Source organism: Galeopterus variegatus, unplaced genomic scaffold (genome assembly GCF_000696425.1).
Source record: "Galeopterus variegatus unplaced genomic scaffold, G_variegatus-3.0.2 Scaffold93, whole genome shotgun sequence".
NCBI classification, from domain to species: Eukaryota; Metazoa; Chordata; class Mammalia; order Dermoptera; family Cynocephalidae; genus Galeopterus; species Galeopterus variegatus.
In genome coordinates, this window is record NW_007726204.1 from 844,910 (window position 1) to 870,977 (window position 26,068).

General features: G+C 50.1%; 1 protein-coding gene across 3 annotated transcripts in view; it reads right to left on the reverse strand.

The window, feature by feature from the left end:
* Window positions 1-26,068, reverse strand: part of AKT2 (v-akt murine thymoma viral oncogene homolog 2) — a 62,298-nt gene extending 36,230 nt beyond the window's left edge. For 2 of the 3 annotated variants that reach the window (XM_008582340.1, XM_008582326.1), the window contains exons 1-2: window positions 26,035-26,068; window positions 5,552-5,681 (exon numbers count right to left, since the gene is read on the reverse strand). In XM_008582340.1, coding sequence (XP_008580562.1) covers window positions 5,552-5,597 — 46 coding nt within the window. In that variant the 5' untranslated portion in view covers window positions 5,598-5,681; window positions 26,035-26,068. Of the gene's footprint in view, window positions 1-5,551; window positions 5,682-19,783; window positions 20,010-26,034 lie in introns of those variants that run through there. The other variant, XM_008582333.1, reaches the window with a different exon arrangement.

A 26,068-nucleotide genomic window follows, 5' to 3' on the forward strand; every position in this document is an offset into this window, starting at 1 on the left:
AAAAAAAAAAAAAAAAAAAAAAAAAAAAGAAAAACTACCTTTATTCGCAGATAACATGATCCTGTACATAGAAAATCACAAAGAACCCACAAAATAATTACTAGAGCTAATAGATTCAGCAAAATCAACATACCAAAACCAGCTGTGCTTTTTTTTTTTTCCTTTTTGTCTTTTTTACTGACCGGTAACGGGATCGCAACCCTCGGTGTCGCGCCCGTACCGGGGACCAGCAACGGGATCGCAACCCCCGGTGTGCACCCGCACCGCGCTCAGCCAGTGAGCGGGAACCGGTCTCCACATGGGATCCGAACCCTCGGCGGGAGCACCGCCGCACTCCCAAGCGGCGCACTCTCCAGTGCGCCACCAGGCCGGCCCCAGCTGTGCTTTTATACACCAGCATCAAACAATCTAAAAAGGAAATTAAGAGAACAATTCTATTTGCAATAGCCTCCAAAAGACAGTGTGGTATAAGGATAGACATATAGACCAATGAGACAGAATTCAGAGTCAAAAATAAACCCAAACATCTACGGTCAACTGATTTTCAACAAGGGTGCCACAATTATTCAATGGGGAAAGAATGGTCTCTCCAACAAATGGTGCTAGGAAAACTGGATATCCACACGCAGGGTTGGACCCCTTCTTTACAATGTATACCATATACAAAAATTAACTCAAAATGGACTGACCTAAATATTTGAGCTAAAACTGTAAAATTCTTAGAACACATAGGAGTAAATCTTCATTATCTTGAATTTGGCAATGGATTCTTAATGACTCCAAAAGCACAAGCAACAATAACAAAAAATAAAGTGGACTCACTAAAATGAAAAACCTTTGTGCATGAAAAGACATTATCAAATAAGTAAAAAGACAACCTACAGAATGGGCAAAAATACTTGCAAATCATATATCTGATAAGGGCCTACCTAGCATCCACAATATTTAAAGAACTCTCACAATTCAACAACAAAAAGACAAACAGCCCGATTAAAAAATAGGCAAAAGATTGGACTAGACATTTCTCCAAATATATACGAATGGCCAACAAGTACATGAAAAGATGCTCAACATCATTAGTCATTAGGCAAATGCAAATCAAAACCACCATGAGGTACTACTTCATGCACACTAGGATGGCTATAATAAAAAAATAACAACAACAACATGTTGGCAAGGATACAAAGAAATTGAAACCTGCATGCACTGCTGGTGGAAATGTAAAACGGTGCAGCCACTGTGGAAAAGTCTGGCACTTCCTCAGTAAGTTAAATATAGAATATCTTAGGGGCTGGCTGTTAGCTCAGATGGCTAGAGCGTAGTGCTGATAATATCAAGGTCCAGGATTCAACCCCTGTACCAGCCAGCCACCAAAACATATTTTAAAAAGGAAGAAAATAGAATATATTGAATATTATAAATACAGATTATAAATATAAAATATATGACCCAGCAATTCCACTCCTAGGTATATACTCAAAAGAACTGAAAACAAGTAGACAAATAACATTTTGTTCATAGCAGCACTATTCACAATAGCCAAAACGTAGCAATAACCCCAATGTCCGTCAGTGGATGAACTGATAAATAAAATGTGATATATCTATAAAGGGATTATTTGTCCATAAAAAAATAATGGAGTACTAGTACATCTTGCATCAAAGATGAACCTCAAAAACACTATGCTAAAAAAAGCTAGTCACACAAAGAAAAAAGAAACAAAAAAAGAAAGGAAAAAAAAAGCCAGTCATAAAAGACCACATATTGCACAATTCCATTTATATGAAATGTCCAGAGTAGGTAAACCCATAAAAACAGAAAGCAAACTGGTGGTTGCCAGATGCTGGGAGGAGGGGGTGCTATGGTTTGAATGTGTCCCGCAAAGTTCATGTGTTGAAAACTCGATCCCCGATGCAGCAATGTTGGGAGGCAAGGCCTAATGGGAAGTGTTTGGGTCATGGGGGTACCACCCTTATGAATAAATTAATGCCATTATCACAGGAGGGGGTTCCTTATAAAAGGAAGAGTTTGGCTCACTCTTGCTCTCTCTTGCCCTTCCACCTTCCACCACGGGATAACACAAGAAGACCCTTGCCAGATGCTGGCCCCTCAGTCTTGAACTTCCCAGCCCAGTATGAAGACAGATCGCTTAATGGGTACAAAGTTTTCTTCTGGGGTGATGAAAATGTTTTGGAACTAAATAGAGGTGATGGTTACACAACACTGTGAATGTACTAAAGGCCAATGAATTGTACACTTTAAAATGGTTAATCTTATGTAAATTTCACCTCAATTTTTATAAAAAGAAAAGTAAAACCTAGAAAAACTCATCAATGATACTGGAAGTTAGGAGAGTGGTTACTGCTTGAGAGGGGTACGGGGACTTGTAGAGACTGTCTTATTCTATTTCTTGATCTGGACACATATCAGGGTGAGTTTATAACCCAGGCACTTACCTGTGGCATTTTATACTTTGTAACAAGCTAAAAAAAGGAAAGAGACCTAGAAGAATTTAGCCTCACAATCATAGCAGTTGTTACCTGGGAGAGCAAGGATTGGAACCCAGAGACCATGCTCTTGACCACTGCACTGTCTGCCTCAGACTTGCAGACAGGGCCTGGTGTGGGTCCTGGGAGGGTGTGCTAAGGCTTCATCAGAAATGCGACCAGCATGGCATGAGTGATTCCAATTAGTCGTGATGTCACTATGCCTTTCCTTGAGCACACACTGCTGGGAGAGAGGTAGCATGTGGGCCAGGCCTTAAGAGCACTTGTTCAGGAGTCAGAGGGCCTGAGTCCAAACCTCAGCTTTACCAATCTCCTTGCTGAAACCTGGGGCAAGTCACTCTTTCTGTTGAGCCTCAGCTTCCTGGTCTGTAAGATGGCACCCGCCTTACAGGGCATATATGAAAATTCAACAAAATTGGGCTTGCCTAGAGCAGAGCCCAGTGCCTGGCATAGAGTGGGCTCAGTAAACCAGTGCTGTTATTATTTTAGCCACCAGAGGTGGGGGTGAGATGGAGCAGGTCCCAAAACAGCAGCAGTCAGCAGGACCTAGCTCACCTCACCCACCGATGCCAGCTGCTGCCCAGAATGACGGGCACTGGGGAGGCCCAGGAGTACATACACATACATGTGTATGCATGGTGCAAACCCGAGGGAGGTGTGTCTGAACTAGGCTGTTCCAGCAGACAGGGACAGGCCTGTGGCCAGCTCATCTGGCTGTTGTAGCACAACGGGACACACTGAAACCCTAAGAGGGGTCAAGACCCATTTAATGCCATCAGCTGAGACAAATTCCTGCCCCCACCCGTCTCTAGTTCTATACCAACTTCCAAGACACCTTCACCCCAGCCTAGTGAGCCACAGCCTCGGGAAACTCAGGTTGAGGACAGGAGCCCAAGACCATGGCATACCCTAGCACACTCTCACCACAAACACACAAGCCCAATCATTCATTCAACAATCATTTACTGGGGATAATTGGGTGGGGGACACGGGGTACAAAAGCAATTTCTGGTAATGGTTATGCTGCCAGTATGAATCTGGCCCTCACATCATGCCACAAGGGGTGACAATCAGCTTTGTGTCTCATGAATATTCATAACAACAACAACAACAAAAATCATTTACTGAGTCCCTATTGTATGCCAAGCACTTTTTGAGGCACTGGGGATACTACAGCGAAGAAGCCACATGAAAATCCCTGTCCTCGTGGAGCTGACAATATCAGAGGTCTAGGTTGTTAACCCATTTTACAGATGTGAAACCAAGGTTCAGAGAGGTGACACAGCTTGCCCACAGTCACACTGAGAGGAAGTGGCAGAGCCAGGGTTAGAACTTTGACATCTGCCAAGGTTCAGAGAGCTCCACTAACAACCCCAAGTTGAGGGATCAGTCTGGGGGACCAGTCTGATGGGGAGGCCCAGCCCTAGTGAGTGGCCTCCATCCCTCATCACTGCTCCCTGTCTGTGGGCTGGACGGGGCAGGATGGGTGTGCACTTCCCTGATTCCTGAAAGGCCAGCCCCAGCAGCCACCTGCTCCTCTTGACACATGCCCCACTCACTCCCCTCTCAGGACTCACTGGCTTTCCCTTCTGCCACATGGTCCAGCCCAATTTAACCGTGGAGCTTACTCCCTTGCTTCCTTCAGGTCTTTATTCAGACACCCCCTTCTCAGTGAGGCCCTCCCTGAACATCCTATTTATGACAGTGCCCCCAACCCACCCGTCTCACACCCCATCCTTCTCAGGTTGCTTGATTTTTCTCCATAGCACACACCACCACTGGACACACTTATCTACCTAGGTGCTGTCTGCCCTCCCCACCAGAATGTAAGATACAACAAAAGGATGGGGATGTCTCCCTGTTTGGCCCACTGCTGTATCCCCAGTACCTAGAACAGTGCCTGGGCCACAAGTGCCGCTCAAAAAATGTTTGTTGAATGAATGAAAGTGCACAAGCAGCCACCACCAGGCCTGGCACCGTTCCTCCCAGGGGGGAAGCCAGCCCAGGACAAAGCTGACTCTCAGCACACACTTCTTCCTATCTGCCTCCCAGTGTCACATGGCAGCTGGCCCTGTGAACAAGGGGCCCTGGGGTCTAAGGGTCTAATCTCTTGCTCTTCCCTGTCAATGACTTCATTCAGGACCTCAGCTTCCCATCAGTACCACTGAATCAGGTCACAACATCTGGGGCTTCCTATTGCCTGTAGAGTTAAAGCCTAGGTCCTTTCCATGGCCTACAAGCCCAACACCATCGGATCCTGCATCATTCCTCTGCCTCACCTCCTCCAGCTCGCCCTCACTCTGCTCCAGCCACGCTGCTCCTGAAAAACATCAGGCACACTCTGGCCTTGGAGCCTTTGTCCTTGCTGTCCCTCTCCCTTGTCCAGGTATCTGTGCGGCTCACTCCCTTACCTCCCCCAGGCCTCTGTTCACTGTCACCTCCTCAAAGCAGCCTCCCCTGACTATCCATCTCTGTCCAGCCCCTTGCTCTTCAGTTTCTACTTTTCACAACAGCACTTGTCACCCCTAACATTATATGTCCGCATATTTATTGTTTGTCCCCACTGGAACGTAAACTCCATGAGGGCAACACTGTGTCCTAGAGCCTGTGATGACCTGGCACACCACACGCAATGACTATTTGCTGAATGAATGAATGAGTGCTGAATATCACCTTGTAGCGTTACTTCTGTTAAGTGACTTCCTCTTTGTAAGCCTCAGTTTCTTTATCTATAAAATGGGGCTATGAATGAGATCACTAATGTGAGGCAGAGCACAAGGCCTGGGCTATGGGCTCATTCAAGGTGTCCAGCTAGGCCTGGAGACTCAGGCCCAGGGAGATCCAGAGACCCCCTGCCCAGACAACCACTGAAGGATTCCATGAAATGGGCATGTAAGTAGCTACAGGCCTGGGGGCTGTGGAATACTGGCTCCTCAGGCTGGTAAGCACCGTGCATCTCTGACTCTCAGGGCACCAGCTGCCAGGAAGAGAGCCAGGGTGGGAAGGGAAGATAGGCAATCTGACGGGCAAAAGCAACTCCTTACCACGCTTGTGGAGCCAGCCTTCTTTGATGACAGACACTTCGTTCATGGTGGCAGCGTGATACGCTGTCACCTAGCTTGGGACACCTCAGGGCAGCAGGACATGCAGGAGGTGACGTGGACAGAGCACAGTCTGCAAGACAAGAGAGGAGCCAGTCAGAGTATGAGGGGATTCTGCCTCTTCCCTCAGGACACCCAGGCTCTGAGGCCCTCTGGCTGCTTTGCCTGCTCTGCATAGAGTAGAGCCAGTGAGGGTGGAGGAGAGCCCTACCCTGCAGGGCCCAGTCTGCAGGGGGTGTTGTGGCCGTGTCCCCAAGGACTCCAATCTGGGGGAGATAGAGCTCCTGGGCTTATGCACAGACCAGGCCCTGCACTCAGGACACCCATGCTGGGCGGAAGCGGCCCCTCCACCCACCTTCACTCCTGACTTGGCAGGCATCTAGGTAGCTGCAGCCCTGCCCCCTGCATCACTCCCATGCCCGAATGCTGAGGTAACCCAGGATGAATCAGACAGCCCTGGGCACCTAAGGGAGTACTCAAAGCCACCAGCATCTACCTCCCCCCATTCCCAACACACGCGCACACACACCAACATCTACCACCACTCCCAACACACGCACACACACTCTCCTTTCTAAACCAAGTAGACACCAACTTGCCACCTTCAGCATACTAAATATCCTCATTCCTGTCCCCCACCACACGCCTGGCCACCCCATGTCACTACCTCAGCCTCAGTTCCCTCCTTGCCCCCACCACACAACTGAGGAAAGACAAGTCTCAGACACTCCAGGACCCTGAACAAGAAAGCAACCTACTGAGTATGAGCTTGTCTGGGGGCTAGAAGCCAGTCCTGGGGGCTCCACCAAGGCCCTGATCCCTTCCCCAAGACCTCCACTTCTGTCTTCAGGAACCAGCAGCCAATAGACTGACCGACGCCAACGCCACTACTTTGTCTCAGGTTCCTGGAGCAGAGGGGAGAAGGGCATGAGGCAGCTGCCAGCTGGGCCCCTACCTGGGGCCTGGACAGGTGCCATGGAGCCCAAAGCGCCTTTGCCTTTCCCAGCCGGGGGTTATTTGCGGACAGCAGGTCAGCAGCTACGGTGGCCCCCAGAGAAGTGGCAGCTGGCTGTAGGGACATCATGGGCATCAGCTTTCTCTCGTGCCCCAGGGGAGCTGGTAGGCCGGACACGCTACTGCCTGGCATGTGACAGTGGCAGGCTGCCCAGGCCCCGGGCAAAAGGAAGGGAGGTAAGTGGGAGGAAGTGGGAGGAAAGACAAGATAGACAGTGACAGGGAAGTAAACGGGAGGGTGAGAAGTCATATTCTGGGTTCTGAGCTACAAAGGAGCCAGAAGCATTAATAAGGGGCGCCCCTGCCACCAGTCATAACCAGCACCCCACACCCTGAACACACAGGACCGCCAGAACCCTTGACCCTAAATATCCTACCACTCTGTGCATCAGCCTCCCCATCTCACCCCTCCTCCATCCCACCTTAATGGCCTGGCTTGGGTCTAGTAGGGTCCTGCCACACTGCCTCCCTGGGCTCCCAACCCTCCATTCTCACTTCCTCCCACCCATTCCCCATTAAGCAGCTAGAGAGACCCCCAAATCTGACTGTCCTTCCCCTGTTCAAAACCCTTCCGTGACTCCCCACTGTCCCTGGCAAAAAAGCCAAAATCCTTAGCTTGGTATTCAGGCCCTTCAGGACCTGGCCTCTGCTGCCCTTCACTCCAGTTGCCTCCTGCTCACTCACCCTGCATGCCTCCCTCCTGCTGCTCAGCCCTCAGTCCCACGGCGCATCTGTGGCCTCCTGAACCCCTCTCCCACAGGCCCCTCCTCCACTGCCAAACTTCTCCCTGGGCTCTCTGCCTCCCTCCTGCTGCTCAGCCCTCAGTCCCACGGCGCATCTGCGGCCTCCTGAACCCCTCTCCCACAGGCCCCTCCTCCACTGCCAAACTTCTCCCTGGGCTCTCAGCCTCTGCACTCAACCCCCACACTGTCTAAATCTGACCGTGTATCTCCCTGCTCAAAACCCTTCCATGGCTCCCTGGTGTGCTCAGAATGTAGAACAAAGTCCTTTCCACCACTGAGGAGGCCCTGCGTGAGCCGAAAAGCACACCTGGAAAGTCCTGACTAAAGGCTAATGACCCTGATATTGATTACTGCCCCTCCCCAGACTCTCTTCCTCCCCACCCTGACTCTCTCTGTCAGGCTTCTATCTCTCAGGTTCTTCCCTCTGGCCTCCATCTATGCATTCTTCTCCCTTGTCCTTGAGGTTGCAGCTGAACCAGTGCCTCCTCCAGGACGCCTTCCTGGCTTCAGATGCTGCACTGAGTACTCCCTGTGCATCCCCTCACCTATAAAGACTAATTCAGTGGGCCAGCACTAAGTCTGGTATCTATTGAGCACCAATGAATAAGCCAAAGTGTCCCCAACAGATCCCCAGCCCAGGACCCAACACAGCAACACTTCCAGACTCTATTCATGCCACGAATCTCTCTTGAGTGCATCCTAACCTCCAGACAGTGCCAGAGACAGAGCTTCAATAACACAGGGCCCATGCCCTCACGATGTTCACATTCTGCTGAGGAAGGCAAAACAACACACAGTTATGCACATAACAATGTCAGGTGGCAAAGAGGCGCTGAAAAGAAAAGTAAAGTATAGGGAAAGAAGAGCAGGAAATGGGGTGCTAAGTTAGCCGCATGGTGTTGGGGACACGTAAGGAATTAACCAAGGAAGTGAGCTGTGCAGACACATAAGGAAAGCACTTCCAACAAGGGAATAGAAAATGCAAAGGCCCTTAGGCAGGAAGGAGCTTGGTGAGTGTGAAGCCAGGGGAGAGGTAGGCACGGGAGAACATGCAGGACCTTTCAGTCTGTGGCTGGGAATCAGAGAAGCCCTCCTCCAACACAGGAGCCAACACCACACTGTCCCCTGATTCGAGCTTAGTCCTGAATACTTCCCACAGATGGAGAACTCAGAGTGCAAAGGAAGGGCAGATGTGGAAGGGAAAGAACAAGGGCCTGGTATCCAATCTTGGCTCTCCCTGGCCCTCACTGGCCCAGCAATGTCACCTTTCAAAGCGTCGGTGATTCAGCAGCACTAAAGCACATACTGTAGACAGAAGGCCCGGCCTACTGTCTGGTGTCCACTAAACACATGGCTGCCATTATTAAAGAGAAGGTAGTGAAGGCAGCCAGGTGTGGCCAAGAGTGGTCAGGGCTCCAGAGTCTGAGAGCTATCGCCAGCTGAGTGGCCTTGGGCAGGGTGCCGGCGCTCCAGTGGAGTCTCTCATGAATTCTCCCAACCACCCCCTCAGAGGAGCTGTGACCATGCCTAGGTAAGAGAGGCTCAGAGAAGGGAAGCCATTTACCTTGGGTCTCCCAGCCAAGACACGGTGGAGGCCCTGGCCGCTGCTCAGCACACCAGAGACGCTTTTTACACTCTCATTTCAGCAACTAAGAAGTCAGCAGCAGCTTGGGAAAGAACAGGGGGAGGAACTGGAAGATCCCCTGCTCCCGCCTGGATCCTGCCCCGTCCTCCCACTGAGGGTGGCGCCTGGGCTGAGGTGTCTGTGACGTAGTCCTGCAGTGATGAAATACCAGGCACCACAGCCAAGAGATGGCCTGCTCACTGGGGAGCTGCCAAGAGAGGACACCCAGGCAGGAGGACAGGGACCTGCTCGAGAACCCAGTCAGCACGGCCCATCCCACTCGCTGCTTCCTAGGGTGTCCAGGCCTGAGTCTGCAGAGGGCCTGGCCCAGAGCTGCAGAGGCTAGGTGAAAAGAGCAAGGGCACCTCACAGGAGAGGACACCCAAACAACCAAGGAACACACACAATCTCATTATTTACAGGGAAATGTAAATTAAAACTAACTACCTGTGGTGGCTAAAATGTTAAAAAGCCACAATGCCAAGTGTTATCAAGGATGTAGAGGAATCGGAACTCTTATTCACTACTGGTGGGATTCAACCGCAGTGGAAAACTGGCAGTAAGAATTAAAGCTCAGTATACGCCTACCCTATGACCCAGCAACTCCACAGTCCTCCAACAGAAATTAGCATTTGTTGTTCTAATCTCACCCTGTAGAAATAAATACTGTTTCTATATAAAAAAAAAAAAATTTGTTTACCAAAAGACATGTACTAGAATATTCACAGCAGCAATATTCACAGTATAACCGCTAAACTGGTAACAGACCAGGAGTACACACAAGAGAATGGATAAACAAACTGGTCAATTCATATAGCAGAACACTACTCAGCAATAAAAAGGACCAAACTGCTGATACATACAACAGGGATGAAGTATAAGAACATTATACTGAGTGAAAGAAGCCGAGCACAAAATAACACATCTAGATTGAGTCCATCCACAGCAAGTTCAAAACAGGCAAAACCACACTATTTGTTTAGGGATGGCTTTCTCCTTTGTAAGACTATGCCGAAAATCAAGGAAAACAATATCCCAAAGGCAGGAGAGTGGTTACATTTGGCAGTAACAGAGAGGCAAGGACTTTTGGGGGCTGACAATGTTCTGCTGTGGTTATACAGGGTTTTACTTTACAGTTATTTGTTATATTGTACCATATGAAATGTGTTTAATGTATTTTTTTGTACTTTATGACAAAAGAAGTAACTATACAAAAGAACCCAGGGTTTGGGAATCCAGATGACATGGGGGGAAGCCAGAATTGGACCTCGTGGTTCCCAAAGCAGAACTCTCCCCACCTGCCCAAGAGGGCTGGCCTGCCTTGATTTCCCCCTCAAGAAGGCCTGGTCATCAATGCGTAAGGAAGAGAAATTCAGAATCCAGGGGACCTGAGCTTCAACTCCGGCTCTGCTGCTTCATGGCCACGTGGCAAGTGACACCCTCGGTTTTCCCATCTGTACAACAATCCCACTGGAGGAGCAACTTGCACCCTTGGAGGGAGCAGGGTGGCACACTTCCAGCCCCATGGCCCAGGGGTGGAGGGCAGGAGTTTTGGGGAATATGTTTTAACTCGGCAGAGCAGAAAGCTGAAGGGAATGGAAATCACCACACTCAGTGATCAGCTCTGAACCCAGAGAGGGAAGGTGAATAGAGGAGGGTCCCCAAGGGGGCTCTGACTGCACTGGTGAGGTTTTACTTTTTTAAAATGGCTGCTGAGTACATGGGTATCACTGACTAATGCTATCTTTATGTCTCAAACACTGTATCATAAATTATTTGAAAATTTCTTTAAGACATTTTTATTTCCATATGTCTGGCTCATGGGTCTTATTTCTCAAGTTTCTAAATTGGGGCCTCCTCAGAAGCTTCATCTCACAATGCTGGGGTCAGATCCACAAGAGACTATTTACATGATGGCATGGGGCCTAAGCACAGGCAGAGGAGAACAGAGAAAGGCCCTCAGATGAATGCCTTGTCCTAATTGGACAGCCTTGGGAAGGGGGCTGGATCCTTCTGAACCTCAGTTTGCCCATCTATGAAATGAGGTCATTCTGGTTCCTGCCATTGAGGGGAGTTGTGAGCCTAAGTGAGTTCTAGCACTCTGTCCACACTCATCCTCCAGTCTGGGCCCTGTGACCACCTGAGTCAGATCCCATCCCTCCTCTACAAAAACCCTCCCGTGTCCCCTCACCCACAATAAAAGCCAAAGTCCTTACAGGACCCCAGGACTCTATGAGGCTTGCACCATCCCCCCTTTACTTCTTCAAAGACATACTCTTTCACTGGTGTCTGCCTCCTGTGGCTCCCAAGACACACTGGGACACCCCAACTCAGGGTCCTGGCACGTGCTGTTCCCTCAGGTGGAAACTCGGGGCCCCACTCCAGTCTTTCAGTCTCCACTCACAGGTCCCTTTCTTTGAGAAGCCTTCCTAACCTCCCTAGACAAAAGTGCATCCACCCAACCTCCCCTTACCCTTCATTTTCCTCTGTGAGCATTTACTCCACTGACAATATTATATATATTTACTTGTCTATCAGTTTATTGTCTGCCTCCCCCACTAGAATGTCAGCACGGTGAGGGCAGGAACTCTGGCCTGTCTTGGTCACAGATGTTTCCCCATAGCTTTGCACGGTGTTGGGCACACAATCGGCAATTAATAAATATCTGTGGATTTAAGGGGCTGGCCCAGTGGCGCACTGCTACAGTGCGCCGCTTGGGAAGCGCAGCGGCGCTCCCGCCGAGGGTTCGGATCCCACATACAGACCGGCCGCTCACTGGCTGAGCGAGGTGCGGGAGCGGCACCGAGGGTTGCGATCCCGTAGCCGGTCCGGTACGGGCGCGACACTGAGGGTTGCGATCCGTTGCCGGGCACGAAAAAAGACAAAAAGGAAAAAAAATATATATATATCTGTGGATTTAAGTGGTAGATATGCTAACTCTTCTGATTAAATCATTACACAATATATGCATGTATTGAAACAACAAATTGTACCCCATAAACATGTACAATGAAAAAAATAAAATAAAATAATTTCTATTAAAAAAAAAAATCTGTGGAATGAACATGTATAGAGGGAAGCTCTGTGCCCAGAACAAGCTCAAAATCAGCCAAATCCCTCTCACTACCACTTGCTAAGTCCTTCTTCTCTCGCCCCCTCTCACTGACCTGGTTTCAATGCCAGACTGCACAGATGGGATAAGGGAGGCAGGTGGGGAAGCAGAGAGCTGCGTCTCCTGGAGCTGGAGACAGTGGGTCAGGAGCCCCTTCCTGGCACTGTGGAAGCTCGCTGAGGCAGTGGCAGCAACCCCCTCAGGAGCCTCTGTTGCCTGGCCTCTAATCCATGACTTACCACAGCTCCCAGAGGAGGATTTGCTCAGGAGATAAACTCAAAGACAAAAGGAACCTGTCATAAGAAAGGCAGCATCTGCTTGTGGGTTTCCAGCAGGGAAAGACACTGGGGGCAAGAGTAGAGGGAAACATTTGCCTCATGTGCCACTCTATAAACTGGTCTGGCGTTTTGTGAGGGCATTTTGGCAAAATTGATAAAGTGAAAAATGTACATGTGTTTGGAGGAATTTCTCCTGCAGAAAATGCGAGTGCCAGGGCTCAGAGATTCTCAGGCAGGGATTTTCAATCTCGGCACTAGTGACATTTGGGGCCCGATAATTCCTGTTGTGGAGGCTGTTCTTTGCACCATAGGATGTTAAAGCAGCATCCCTAAACTCTCTCTACTCATTACCGCCAAGAGCACACCCTCCCCTAGTTGTGACAAAATGTTTTCAGACATTACCAAATGTCCCCTGGGAGGCAAAACCACATCCAGTTGAGAACTTCTGTTCTAAGGGTATTTATTATTGCTAGAACAGTGAAAACCTGCAAACAACCTAAATGCCTACACCAGGGAACAGATACTATAATAATGCTTAATATGATGACTACTAAAAAGAACAAGTGCTCAGGTAGCACTTACCACATGCCAGGCACATTTAAGCTCTTGTACACACAAATTTAACCCTCACAGCAACCCTATGAAAGAGGTATTTTTAGTGTCTCTATTTTAATGGGGAAACTGAGGTGCAGAGGTGAAATGAGTTCCCTATCACCCGGTCAGGAAGTACAGAGCTGGCATGCGACTCCAGGCAGCCTGGCTTTGCCACCACACTGTACCACACAGCCTTCAGAGTTACGCAGACCTGATTTCGGCTCTCTGCTCCCCCACTTTCCCCTCCAAGCCTCAGTTTCCTCCTCTCTGCAATGGAGACAACAGCAGTGCTTCCATTACAGGTTTGTGCAGGGAAGGGCTTAGCACAGCACCCACTTGTGGAGAGGCTCCAGCCACCAAACAAAATACAGCGCAGTCATCCTGAGCACAAAAACCAACACTGAAGGGCCGGCCCGTGGCTCACTCAGGAGAGTGCGGTGCTGATAACACCAAGGCCACAGGTTTGGATCCTATGTAGGAATGGCCGGTTAGCTCACCGGCTGAGCGTGGTGCTGACAACACCAAGTCAAGGGTTAAGATCCCCTTACAGGTCATCTTTAAAAAAAAAAAAAAAACCAACACTGAGACCATCAGCACTTGGTGACAAAGGCTTACTGCACAACATAACTTACAATATGATCCCCTTTCTGAATCACAAACATGTACACTCCACATCCCAACACTGAGACCATCAGCACTTGGTGACAAAGGCTTGCTGCACAACATAACTTACAATATGATCCCCTTTCTGAATCACAAACATGTACACTCCACATCACCTCATTTCTATGATATGCTTATTTTTTCACATGCTGACATTACTGAGATTGATATGCATCTCATGATCCATGTATAAAATTCATCTATAACATCTTTTCAGAAAAGCAATTACAGGATCAATAATGGAACTTTCAGGGCACAGTGTCTTAGACTTCAGAAGGGTATGAGGAGGCATGTGTTTAAATGTCACATGCATAGAAAAAAAAAATCAGATGGAAATGTGCCAAAGAGCTACCAGAGGCAGAATAACGGGTAACAGACCAGGAGTACACACAAGAGAAGTCAGGTGGCCTCAGGAACCAAACGCCTGAGTTTCAACCCCTGCTCCACCACTTGCTGTGGGACCTCAAGCAAGTACTTTCCCTTCCTTCACCTAAGTTTCCTCCCCTGTATGTTAGACACAATAACAGCTTTTACCTCCAAGGCCGTCGGGAAGATTAGATGAACTAATCCACATAAAGTCCTTCAAACAGCCTGACAGAGCAACTGCTCAACACATATTAGGTTTTATTATTATCTCCTCTGGTGGGCAGAGACATGGGGAACTTCACTTCCTACACTGTATATTTATGGACATGTGAATTTTTACCTATTCTGCCTCCTGTAAGAAGGTGGCATTAAAGAGACTTCTTTTTCTCTTAAACACCATATACACTCCCCACCTGCCCCATCTGTCTACTTGGAGCAGGTAGGATTGGAGGCAGGATGAAGACGTGGGCAGGCCACAAAAGAAACTGGGACAAGAATAAGCACCAGAACAGATTTCCTTCTCTTCCCCCCCGCCACACCTTCCCCCTCATACCACCCAGAGCCTTATAGCACCCACAGAAATCACATCAAATAATGAAGTCTGCCTGGCTGAGAGCACCGTGCCACAGCCAATGGGACCCTCTAAGCACAGCTCTGATCCTGTCGCTCCCCTGCTCAGGACCTCTCCCTGGTGCCCATGGATCATCTCCAAGGCCCTTATGGAAGATGCCAGGGCCCACCTGCCTCAGCCCCTCCCCTGCTCTCCAGGCTCATCGGTCAGCTCGCCCCAACATGCACAATTCTCCCTTCTCCTGGTCCCTTGAAGATGCCTTGCTCTCTCACCCCAAGGCCTTTGCACATGCTTCCCCCCAACTGGCAGGCTGTTCAGCCATCTTCACTTGCCAAATCCTCATTTCCTCAGGGAAGCCCTCCCTGACTGCCCCCTCTCCCGTGAGTGGCAGACCCTCAGAGCTCGGCCTTCCCTTCCCCTCACAGTAATTACCTCTATTGTGCCCAGTCACCTGCAGGATTAACTAGTTAACATTGCCTCCCCTGCTGGACCACAAGCTCCACAAGGCAGGGACAGAGTCTGTCCTAGTCCCCATTGTGTCCCCAGCCCCACCCAGTACAGGGCCAGGCCCAGAGCTTTAATTAACTCCAGGTAAGGGTGGCAAACACAACCACAGCTTTTGTGCTGAGTTCTGCCAAGTGAAGGTGAAACAAAATATCCTCCACTCATTCCTCAAATATGGCACCAACTCTGTGTCAGCACTGCTCTGGTCACCAGGGATGCAGCAGTGACCAAAACAGAACTCCTTGCTGCTGGGGAGTTTACCTGGCAGGGGAGTTGCATGGGAGAGACGGGCAGCAAAAAAAATAAGTAAGCAAATTATACAGTGTATCCAAAGTTGACAAATGTTATGGAGAAAAGTAGCATATGGAGGATTAGACGTATGGTAAGGGAACAAGCGTTTCTGGTTTTACACAGGATGGTCAGAGAAGGGCTCACTGAGATGGTGACATCAGAGCAAAACTGTGACACAGATAAAAAAGCCACGAGGAGACCTGGGGGTGAGAGTTCTAAGCATGGGAAGAGCGGGACTAAGGTGTGATGTGCATGAGGCACTGCCAGAAGTTGGTGAAGGGGAGAGAGGCAGGAAATGCAGCTACAGAGGGCTGGGCACCTGGCTGAGCAGGACCCTGGGGCCACTATAAGGGCTATGGCTCTTACTTGGAGTGAGATGGGGAACTGTTGGCTTGAGGTGGACTGGGGGGAGGCGGCAACAGCATATGGAATCCCCTAACCCCAGTTCAGGGGTGTGGGGTCCTCAGTGAGGCCGGGGCTGCATCACAGCTTTCCTCTCCAGGAGCTGTCCCCAGAATAAGCCCTGTACACATAAGGTCTGACACTCCAACCACATGTCCCACCTTGGGACCATGAGGACCCGCATGTGACAGATAAGGAATCCAAGAATAGGAAGGATTCAGTGAGTACCCACCACCAGACAATTAGGACACAGCTGAGGCGTCTCAGCTCATACCAGTCCTGAGCCTCTTCCACACCCCTCTGCCACTGCCCCCAAGAAACAGAGTCACCTCTCTTCTGAAATTGTCTCCTCATATAACCCAGCCAGCCCTCCCTTACCGTCCCTGACACCCTGCAGACCTGAGCTGCCCCCAACACACGCGCACGCACATGTAAGCAGGACCCCTCCGGCCTGGCTGAGTGGCACCTCCCTCACACACATTGCTCTGCATCATCATTATCTGTCTGCCTCCCCCACCAGGAGTTCTGAGGCAGGGCCTGGTAGCGTGAGGCTTCATCTCATGCCTAGGGTACCTAGGAACAAACAGGCAGGGTCCTAAACATGGCTAATCCAGTCATCCCCCCTTATCCACTGGGGATACATTCCAAGACCCGCAATACATGTCTGAAACCAGAGACAATACTGCTCCCTACACGTACAGTATTGTTTGTTCCTACACATACATACCTATGATAAAGTTTAATTTATAAATTAGGTGCACTAAGAGCTTAACAACAATAACTAGTAATAAAATAGAACAATTTTAACAATATACTGTAATAAAATTTATGTGAATGTAATCTCTCTCTCTCAAAGTATCTTACTGTACTGCATTCACCTATTTTCAGACCGGGGTTAACCATGCTAACAGAAACTGCAGAGACCAAAACCGCAGATGGGGGGCACTGTTGTATTTACTGAGTGCACTCCAAGTGCCAGGCATGGATTGACGTTAATCCTCACAGCAATCCTGTGAGGTCGATGCTATTACTATCCGCATTCTTCAGATGAGGAAACTGAGCTTCAGAGAGAGAAAGTCACATGCAGAAGATACCACAGTGAGTGAGTGCAAGAGATGGGCTGTGTCTAAAGCAGAACAAGCCAAGAAAACTTTCTGTAATGACAGAGCTGTGATTACTGAGCATGTGAACTGTGCCTAGTGCAACCGAAGAACTGAATTCCTACTCATTTAATTAAAACTTAAATTGCTACACATGGTTAGCAGCTACCATATTAGGGGTGCAGCTCTATAGAACCCCTGCTAATTAAGCACCTGGAGCCTGAAGGCAGAGGAGGGATGGGGGTGACTCTCAGGCCCGAGAGGGGCTGGATCACCCCAGCCTGGCTAGGAGAAGCTCCCATGCTATACCCATCTCTCCTGCATCACAACCCAGCTCACCCCAAAGAACTGGAGCAGGACTCTGAGACCCAAACTCACACCTCAAGTCAACTCAAATCCTTACTCTACCACTTCCAGGCTGCATGGGTCGCTTCTCTGAACTGCAGTTTCCTCATCTGTACATGGGATCCTAACACCAATCTGACTGAGCATATGCTTATGTTACCTCAAAAAATAATTTTTTTGACAACCCTGGGTTGTCATGGGGAGCCAATGAGATGTGCTTCATGCACAGCTGGGGATAAGGCCAGTACTTGAGAAAATAGGCACAAATAACACAAAGGTAAACTCTGAAATCAAGGGCCATCCTGAGCCTATTAATCAGGGACATGGAAGTGGCATCTTGTGTTCATACTGTCATTACTTGGTAATAAAGGAATCATCCAGATGATTAACAATATGCCTATATTAACTTTTAGAAAATATCATCTAAATGAAAACACACAGCTAAGAAAAAGTAGGCACCCTGCAGACACCTCCACCCCTGCCAAAGCCTTTGGACACCAGTTTGAAAAGCTGGGTCTTAAGGGACCCTTGTCTCCAAAGCAGAATACAGTCTGCTCCTTGCCCTTCTCAATTTCCCACCACCAGAATCAGGCCAGCTCTCTCCCACACAGGTCCCTCCTCTTTGAAGTTAAAGCCCCGACTCCTCACCACAGCCAGGGTCCTGGGCCCTTCCACCTTCCTCTCTCCTCCCTCAGCCATTTGACCAGCTCCAGCCACAACAGCCTGCTCTGTTTCACCACCACATCCAGGGCCTCTACCCATGCTGTACCCCCGCCCAGCCCACTCCTTTGGGCTCTCAGGTCACAGCCTCCATGCTCTCTCCTCAGGAACTTTCTCAAGTCCCTCTCCCACCAACTCCAGCTAGATTCTGTTCCTTTCTTCAGCCACCCTGAACACTCATAGGGCAAATGCTACTTCTCTGCCACCTTTGATAGACTGGGGGCCATTCCCTGGAGTTCAGAACTACACATGGCACATAAGAGTGATTCAATAAATATTTGTTGACAGAATGGAATACAAACATGCCCCAAAACAGCCAAAGTCTGACTCCTGAGGCCCAGAGATCACTCAGGAATCAAACTCCAAGGCAGGGAGGGAGGGGAGTGACTCCCACCTTCATCCCTTCTCCCTGGCCTCTGGGGAAAGGAAGGGCCAAGGCCATCGCTCCACAGGCATTAGGAGGTAGAGAGAAGTAGGCACACCCCAGCTCCCGAACATGTATTGAGTGGAGTCATTTCCAGGACATCTGAGGCCTAATTTGTGCCAGCTCTGTCTGGGAGAAGAAAAAGCAAGAGAGAAATCATTATAACAGTAATGACCCCAGTAACAGCAGCCACAATATTAGTCAGAAGAGCTAGTTTTCAAAAGGCATACTTGGGTTGGTCGGTTAGCTCAGTTGGTTAGAGTGCAGTCTTGAGAATAACCCCAAGGTCATGGATTCAGATCCCCATACAGGTCAGCAGCCAAAAAACAAACAAACAAAAAATAAAGAAAGAAAGAAACAAAGGACACACATGATCCCAGATAGAGCTGGGTTCAAGTTTCATGTCTGTCACTAACACTTTGACTTTAGAATAACCCCAAGGTCATGGATTCAGATCCCCATACAGGTCAGCAGCCAAAAAACAAACAAACAAAAAATAAAGAAAGAAAGAAACAAAGGGCACACATGATCCCAGATAGAGCTGGGTTCAAGTTTCATGTCTGTCACTAACACTTTGACTTTGGCTAATCCAATAACCTCCCTGTGCCTCTGAAGCTCCCCAAGTTCCCAGGTTGTGCTGTGGATTAATGATAGCAGACATGTTAGGCTTTGGAGCAGTGCCCAACAAAGAGAGGCAGCTCTGTTAACTACTCACAATAACAACACGAACATTCTATGTAGCTTTCTATGCCTGAATTTCCTATCTACAAAATGGGGGTGATAACACGGCCACCTTCCAGGCTGCCATGCAGGTTTACAGAGCTAATACGCTTGAAGCACTCACAGCAGTGTCTGGCCAAGCAGGAGCTCAATGATGGGTACGATTAATATTCCTGTCCAGGGCCCTCCCGGGCAGGAACTTCAGCTAATCAGCCCCATCACTTTCTCCCAAGGCTCCAACTTCGAACCCACTATGCCAACCAACAACTCCAGGCTGGCTGCTCCCCAGAGCCCCTTCTCTGCTCTCAGATGCCCATCAATCCCAGCCTGACAATCTCAAATTCATTGAGCACCTTCTCAGGAGGTCCATGCTTTGTAACACATTAGCTCCCTGAATCCTCCCCATAGCCCCATTCGGCAGGAATGTTCCCATTTCCAGCTGAGCAAACTGCACCTCAGAGGTGAATTGAGGCCCCAAGGGTTCCACGGCAACCAAGGGATGTGCCAGGAGCAGGGTCACGTCAGCTGTCCCCGACCCAGATCACTAAGCAGTCCAAGCTGAGTAAGAGATCAATGGCCCACCAGACAATGACGAGCTTGAAATCAGGCTGGGGAGGGGAACAAGGGAGAGGCAGCTGCCCCAGTCCATTCAGAAAGGGCCCACAAGGTGGCAAACCAAGGAAGGGTTGGATTTCTGGCCTCACCCTTAGAAACAACATCTGTGGATGAGCTTCCCGGGCAGGGCAGGACGGCTGGGCTCAAAGAACTTCCTGCAGGGACCTCTGACATGCAGTCTCCCCTTGCTCAGCTCCAGCTTGCTGTCCCTTCCTTGGTGCTCCCAGAACACCCAGGCCCTGCCGTGGGTACCAAGTTGTCAGTGGGTCCTGCCCCAACGGGGCCAGGCTGAGATCCCACCCAGCGCCCCTCCCATGCTTGCTCCCTCCCTCCTGGTCCTGCTCCCAGGCTGTCTTCCCCAGCTGGGCCTCTCACTGCTTGGCTGGCTGTCCAGAAGAGCCTGCCACGGAACCACCCCACCGTGCAGCCCAGAGGCCTAGTGGCTGAGGGCATTCCACTGAGAGCTCTGGGAAGTTGAAGAGAGGCCCAGGGAGGGGTGTCCCTGGGTCCTCCAGAGGGGATCAACTTTGAAAGACACTCCTTTCCACCACCACCCTCATCCCAGGGGACTTCCAGAGACTCCAGGTTTGTTCTGAGGGGGCTCTGCTCCTTCTAGGAAGATACCCCAGAACAAACCTTGGAAAAACAAACATCAGGGATCTTGTTACTGCACTAAGCCTTAGGGTTGAGGCTCAGGGGTGGGATGTGAAGTCACTCTCACCAAAGATTACCGAGCACCTTCATGTGCTTCAGGGAACTCTGGAGCCAGACTGCCCAAATTCAGAGCCTGTTCCCAACACTTCCTGGTTGGGGGACCCAGCACAGGTTGCAGAGGCTCTCCAGCCCTCAATTCTCACTACCGTCAAGTGGTAATCAAAGCGAATTCCTCCTGGTCTAAAGGGTCTTCACCCAGGTCCTCCCATGGCTCCTTCACAGCATTCTAGTCCCTGCCCACACATCACCTCCTCAGGGAGGCCCTCCCTGATCATTCAGCTAAACTAGAATAACACCCCCACTCTCTTTCCCCTGAGCCCCATTTATTTTGCCTTTGTAACATCAACCACAACCTGATATCCAGTCATAGATCTGTTTGCTGGGCACCTGTCTTCACTAGAAGGTGAGCCCACAAGGCCGGTCTTTCCAATTCTAGAACAGTGCCAGGAAGGTCGCAGACCCTCAGGCCCACAAGCTGAGTGTATGGCAGAATCATCAAGTCCAGTACTGTTTTGATCAGGTACTGCTGCTATTCTGCATGGTTGTTTTATATTAGCCCAGCTGGCCGGGTTGGGGAGGGATGGGCAGAAAAATCAGCCCATCAAGCTTCCCCACCTCTCTCCCTAAAGGCAGCAACCATGCGCTCTGACGAACATGGTATGAAAACCACAGAAGAAGGCAACCATTGAGCCTTTCCCAGTTGTAAGGCAGTGATTCTACTCAAGGGGGAAGTGGAAGGCATGTGAAACTCCCTGCCCAGCTCAGTCAAATCTATCCCCACCCCAGGCAGAAGCCTGAGAATCTTTCGTGCTGAGAGTCACCTTCTAACACCCTAGATCTGACCCGGCTGCTCCTGTTGAAACTCCAAACTCCTCCTGCAGCAATCGACAAGGCTATGAGTGACCCAGGCCCTGCTGTCACTGGGCCCCTGGCCTCTCCTCCTTTTTCCTCTCTCCCTCCCTTGCTCTGCCCAACAATGCAGGCCTCCAGGCAGCCCTCCCTGCACCTCATCAAGCTCCATCCTCCCTTCTGACCTGCACTGTGGTTCCCCCCACCTGGAAGGCTGTCCCTCCTCCGCACATCCCACATAACTGCTTTACCTTGTCAACCTGGAGGAGCTCAGAGGCCTTCCTGCCACAGCATCTAAAGAAGTGCCCAGTTGGTCTCTGTCAACTGATGTGAATTCACTCCATAGCACCTCCCCTCTAACCTGTTCTTTGTTTATTCACCTGTTTCGGGTTGGTGTCCCTCAGCTCCATGAAGATAGGAACTTTAATAAGTGAACCACTGTATCCCCAGCATCTGATGCAATGTCAGGCACACAGTAGATGCTCAATAAATGGTGGTGGATGAATGCAACCCTTTCCTCAGCTCCAAAATGCCCTCAGGATCAAATCCCCCACCTCTCACCCAGGCCCACCAGGCTTTACACTGCCCAGCCACTACCCACTCCCAAAAGCACTTCAGTTACCCACCCTGCCCAATCCCACCTTTCCCAGGGCTGTGGTGGAGATTCAATAAAAGCACAGAGAGAAAGTATACAGAGTCTGACATCTGGGAATGATCTAGAATTTCTACCCTGGAGGGGGCTCGGGGCAGCAACTGTGTGGGAGAGGAAGGGGGCCTGGGAGTTGCATCTGTCAGTTGTTACTTGATTATATATCCCCCACCTCCACCCATTTCTGCATCTGGAAAATGGAGATGCTAATTTTGACCCTGCTCTCCTGGTGTTCTCTGACAAGGTTGGGTAAACTGGCAAGGGCCTTCAATGTGCTAGCAGAAATATTAAGAATTACAATTGCTAAAATATACTGAGGGCTCACAATGTGTCCTGCACTCCTCTTAAATACCGAGGCGACCTCTACTGCAGGCTTACTATGATACCAGCAGTTACAAATGCTTTCCAAAGATTAGCCTGCTTCATCTGCATAGCAATCCTGTGAGGTGGGAATTATCGTCATTGCCATGACACAGGCAATGAAATAAGCTCAGAAGGGTTGAGGAGCCTGCTCAAGGTCACACAACCAGCAAGTGGCAAGGCTGGATTTGAACCCTGTGCTCTGAATCACTTCAGTGCAGCTCTTTAGAGAGCCTGGAAACCAGGTCATCGAATTCCTGGATCTTGGCTGGGCCAGGCTAGGGGACTGGATCCCAGGACACCTGAGGGGACCAAGGATGGGGGTGGGTGAGGCTGGAAACCATGGTCCCACAATAACATAATCGTGACTACCAACTGAGACTTACACAGCACCAGACACCATTCTAGGAGCTTCTCGTGGATTAATTCATTTAATCCAACAGCCTGAGGTGGGTACCTTTCTGAGCCCACTGTACAGAGGTAAACACTGTGGCCCATGATCACACAGCCAGAATGTGAAAGCACCAGAACTTGCATGCATACCCACTTCACCATCTTGCCTCTAATACAGGTACCCGGTAGCTGTGTCACCCCCTGCATGGCTCTCTTATTGTGTTCTCCTGCTCATAGCACACACCTGTCCACAGTTAAAAGATGCCCTGGTTCAACTCTGAGGAGGAACCAAGTTTCAGCAGCCAGCCCAGAAATGCTGGAATAGCTGCGTGCAGAGGGGCTCATGGCAGCCTAGGCTCAGGGGCGAAGGGAAGGAAATGACCAGGGCACAGAACAGAGGTGACAGAAACCGATTCCTACCTGGGATCTGTGTGGCACCAGAAGCTAACTGACCTGGGTTCAAACCCCACCCTGTCTTCCTAGAGACTGATAAGATCTGGAGGAAGGCAATTGCTCCTCTGAGCCTCAATTTCTGACTCTGCAAAAAGGACAAAAACACCATATAAAAGCCTCAAGCCCAGGACCAGGCACAGAGTATACGCTCACAAACAAAAGCTACTGCCCCATTTACTCATTGACAAGAGGATCACTCTGAGGCCAAGGTGGGCCAAGGATTCACATCCCAGCTCTACCACCTCCAGCTATCAGTCCTTGAGGAAATCATTTCACTCCACAATGATTACCTCAGTTTCCTCATTTGTAAAATGAATATTGCACTTCTACCGAGTTCATAGGACTTTTATAAAATAGGCATAAGCATAGGTATGTTTTGAGATTTAAATGAGGTCGTGTGTGCAAGAGGCCTGTCATACGCCTGGCATGGGGTGAATGCTCAATCAACACTGGCTATCCGCTAGCTCTAGAAATGATTTGCCTCTCTGCACCTTAGTTTCCTCATCTAAAAGGGAGATCATGGGCCGGCCCGTGGCTCACTCGGTAGAGTGCGGTGCTGATAACACCAAGGCCGCGGGTTCGGATCCTATATGGGGATGGCCGGTTTGCTCACTGGCTGAGCGTGGTGCTGACAACACCAAGCCAAGGGTTGAGATCCCCTTACCGGTCATCTTTTTAAAAAAAAAAAAAAAGGGAGATCATGATAACAGTACCTTACCTCTAGAATGGGAGTATTCAGCAAGGTAATCTACATGAAGAATTCTAAACACAAAATGCACACAGTTAATGTCAGCCATCAATTTCATGATTACTGTTTTTATTGCTGCTGTTAACCCCATCAGGGTTACCCTTTAGAGGTTCAAACTCTGTAAAAGCTGGCAAGAGAGAACCACAGGAACAAACCCCTAGTGGAGAAAAACTCTAGAGAGCCCCCAGCTGCCTTGCACACTCAGGGACCTTTCTCTCCAGAAACCATGACCCATGGAAACCAGTCTGCTTGGAAGCCTTTGCTGTGGACAAGAAGCAATCATCTGCCCCCTTTGACCACATCACCAGCCCAGTCATCTCGGTCAATCAGGGACTGCAGCCAGCCCTCTGGGAACTCCACACCAGGGGCAAAGGCTACAGAGCAAGCCAAGGTCACAAGCTGGCCTAGGGACTAGGGACACTGGCCATACATGTTTGAGGCTGGCTGCTCCAAGCACCCACCCAGTGGCCACAATGAGAAACCAGATCTGTGGGGAATCTGACTGTCCCAAGCAATTCACAGCAGCCTTCCTCCCTGGACCAGGCTGGGCCAGGGGCACCCCCATCCAAGTCCCTTTGGCCTATACAGAGAGGAACAGCTGGGAAAACAGCTCTCAGACTCACTATGAGGCCAACTGTGATCGCCTGGTAGGGAGTGTAAACAAGATGTGCCACTGGGCTGGTAACTGGGGAGACACAAACAGCTTTATGGCCAGGGAAGGAAGAGCCTACAGTGGTCTATATCAGTTCCTGGGCCTTTCACACCCACTGCCAACCAAGCTCAGACTGAAGCTGAACTGCTGCTGCTTCTCTGGAAAGGGAAGAGTGGACAAGGTTTAAAAAAAGCCTACTGGAGACCCTACTTACTCCAGACCAGGCCTCTTGCTGAGCCCCAAGAGGTCTTCAAATGAAAGACAGGGGTCCTCAGAATCCTAAGGATCAGAAGGACTGGGGAGAGGTTGGGTGGGGGACACGAAATAACTGCAATTTGAGGTGGTAGGCATGCTGATAGTATTGATCTGCTCACCATATCTTGGGCATGGGTGCGACGGTCAGCTCTGTGCCCCATGAACATGTATAATCAATAGAAATAATTTTTAAGAGAATCTTAAAGATCAAAATGTCCCCAGACACCTTGCCCTGAGGAGAAGAGGTGTCCTTCCTCCCAAGTCTTAACAAGCAGATCCAGGAGCACAGCTCCTCAAACCCAAGCCCAAAACCCTCTCCCTCCCTAATGTGGAACCAAAAGCTCAGAAAACTTTAGTGATTTCTAAAACATCCCTCTCTTCCCACCCTCCACGGAAGGAAAGAACTTGCCAAAGGATGCCCACACATCTTAAAATAAGATGAAATAATCTGAGAGGGTTCTAGAGTCGAGAGCAGACAACCCCATGTTCAGAGCACCCCAGTGACCATCCAGTTCCGTCCAAAGTCATTAAGAAGTTCAATAAAGAGTGAGCTCAGTGTAAACCCCTACCCCCGTACATCGAATACAGGAAGCAGAAGCCCCTCCTCATCACTCGGCATCAGAGACCTCCCAAAATATGCCCCTAAACACCTACTTGGGTCTGTCCGGCCCACACCCACACCCCAATCCCTCAAAGCGTACAAACATCACAGTCTCCTTCACTGATACGGCGCTCCTCTACGTTTTAAGGCTAGCTCCTCCCAGTGCCTTGGTGGTATAACCCAGACAGCCCTACCCCGACCACAAAAGCTCCTTTCCAGAAGCCCCCACCCCTCTAAATACACTGTAGCTCCTTTCCCACAGCCCCCAAAAGGTACAGCCCTCTACACTTGATACGGGGCGCTCCCTCAATGGGTTAGCCCTCGCAACCTAGGCACCATCTCCCCCCACATCCCTCTAGTTCAGCCCCCAGTCCACACACACTGGGGTCTGTCCCCCAACTCCTCAGTGCTTCGGTCCTCCCATACTTGGTATGCTCCCCCCCCCCGCCGCTTCAGTGGTACGGCCCGCCGCCACCGCCCCCAGCCCCTCAAGGTTAGTCCCAGCGCCCCCGCTCAGCCACCCCCACTCAGTTCCGGAAGGGGGGGCCCAAGGACCGCGGTCCCCGCCCGGAGAGCACGGGTGGTACAGCCCAGCGCTGCACGCTAGGGGCCCGGACACGACCATTGGAGTGGGGGACGCTCCGGGACACGCGCTGGCGCACTCACCTGTCACCGGCGGCCGCCCAGCCTCTCCGGCGGG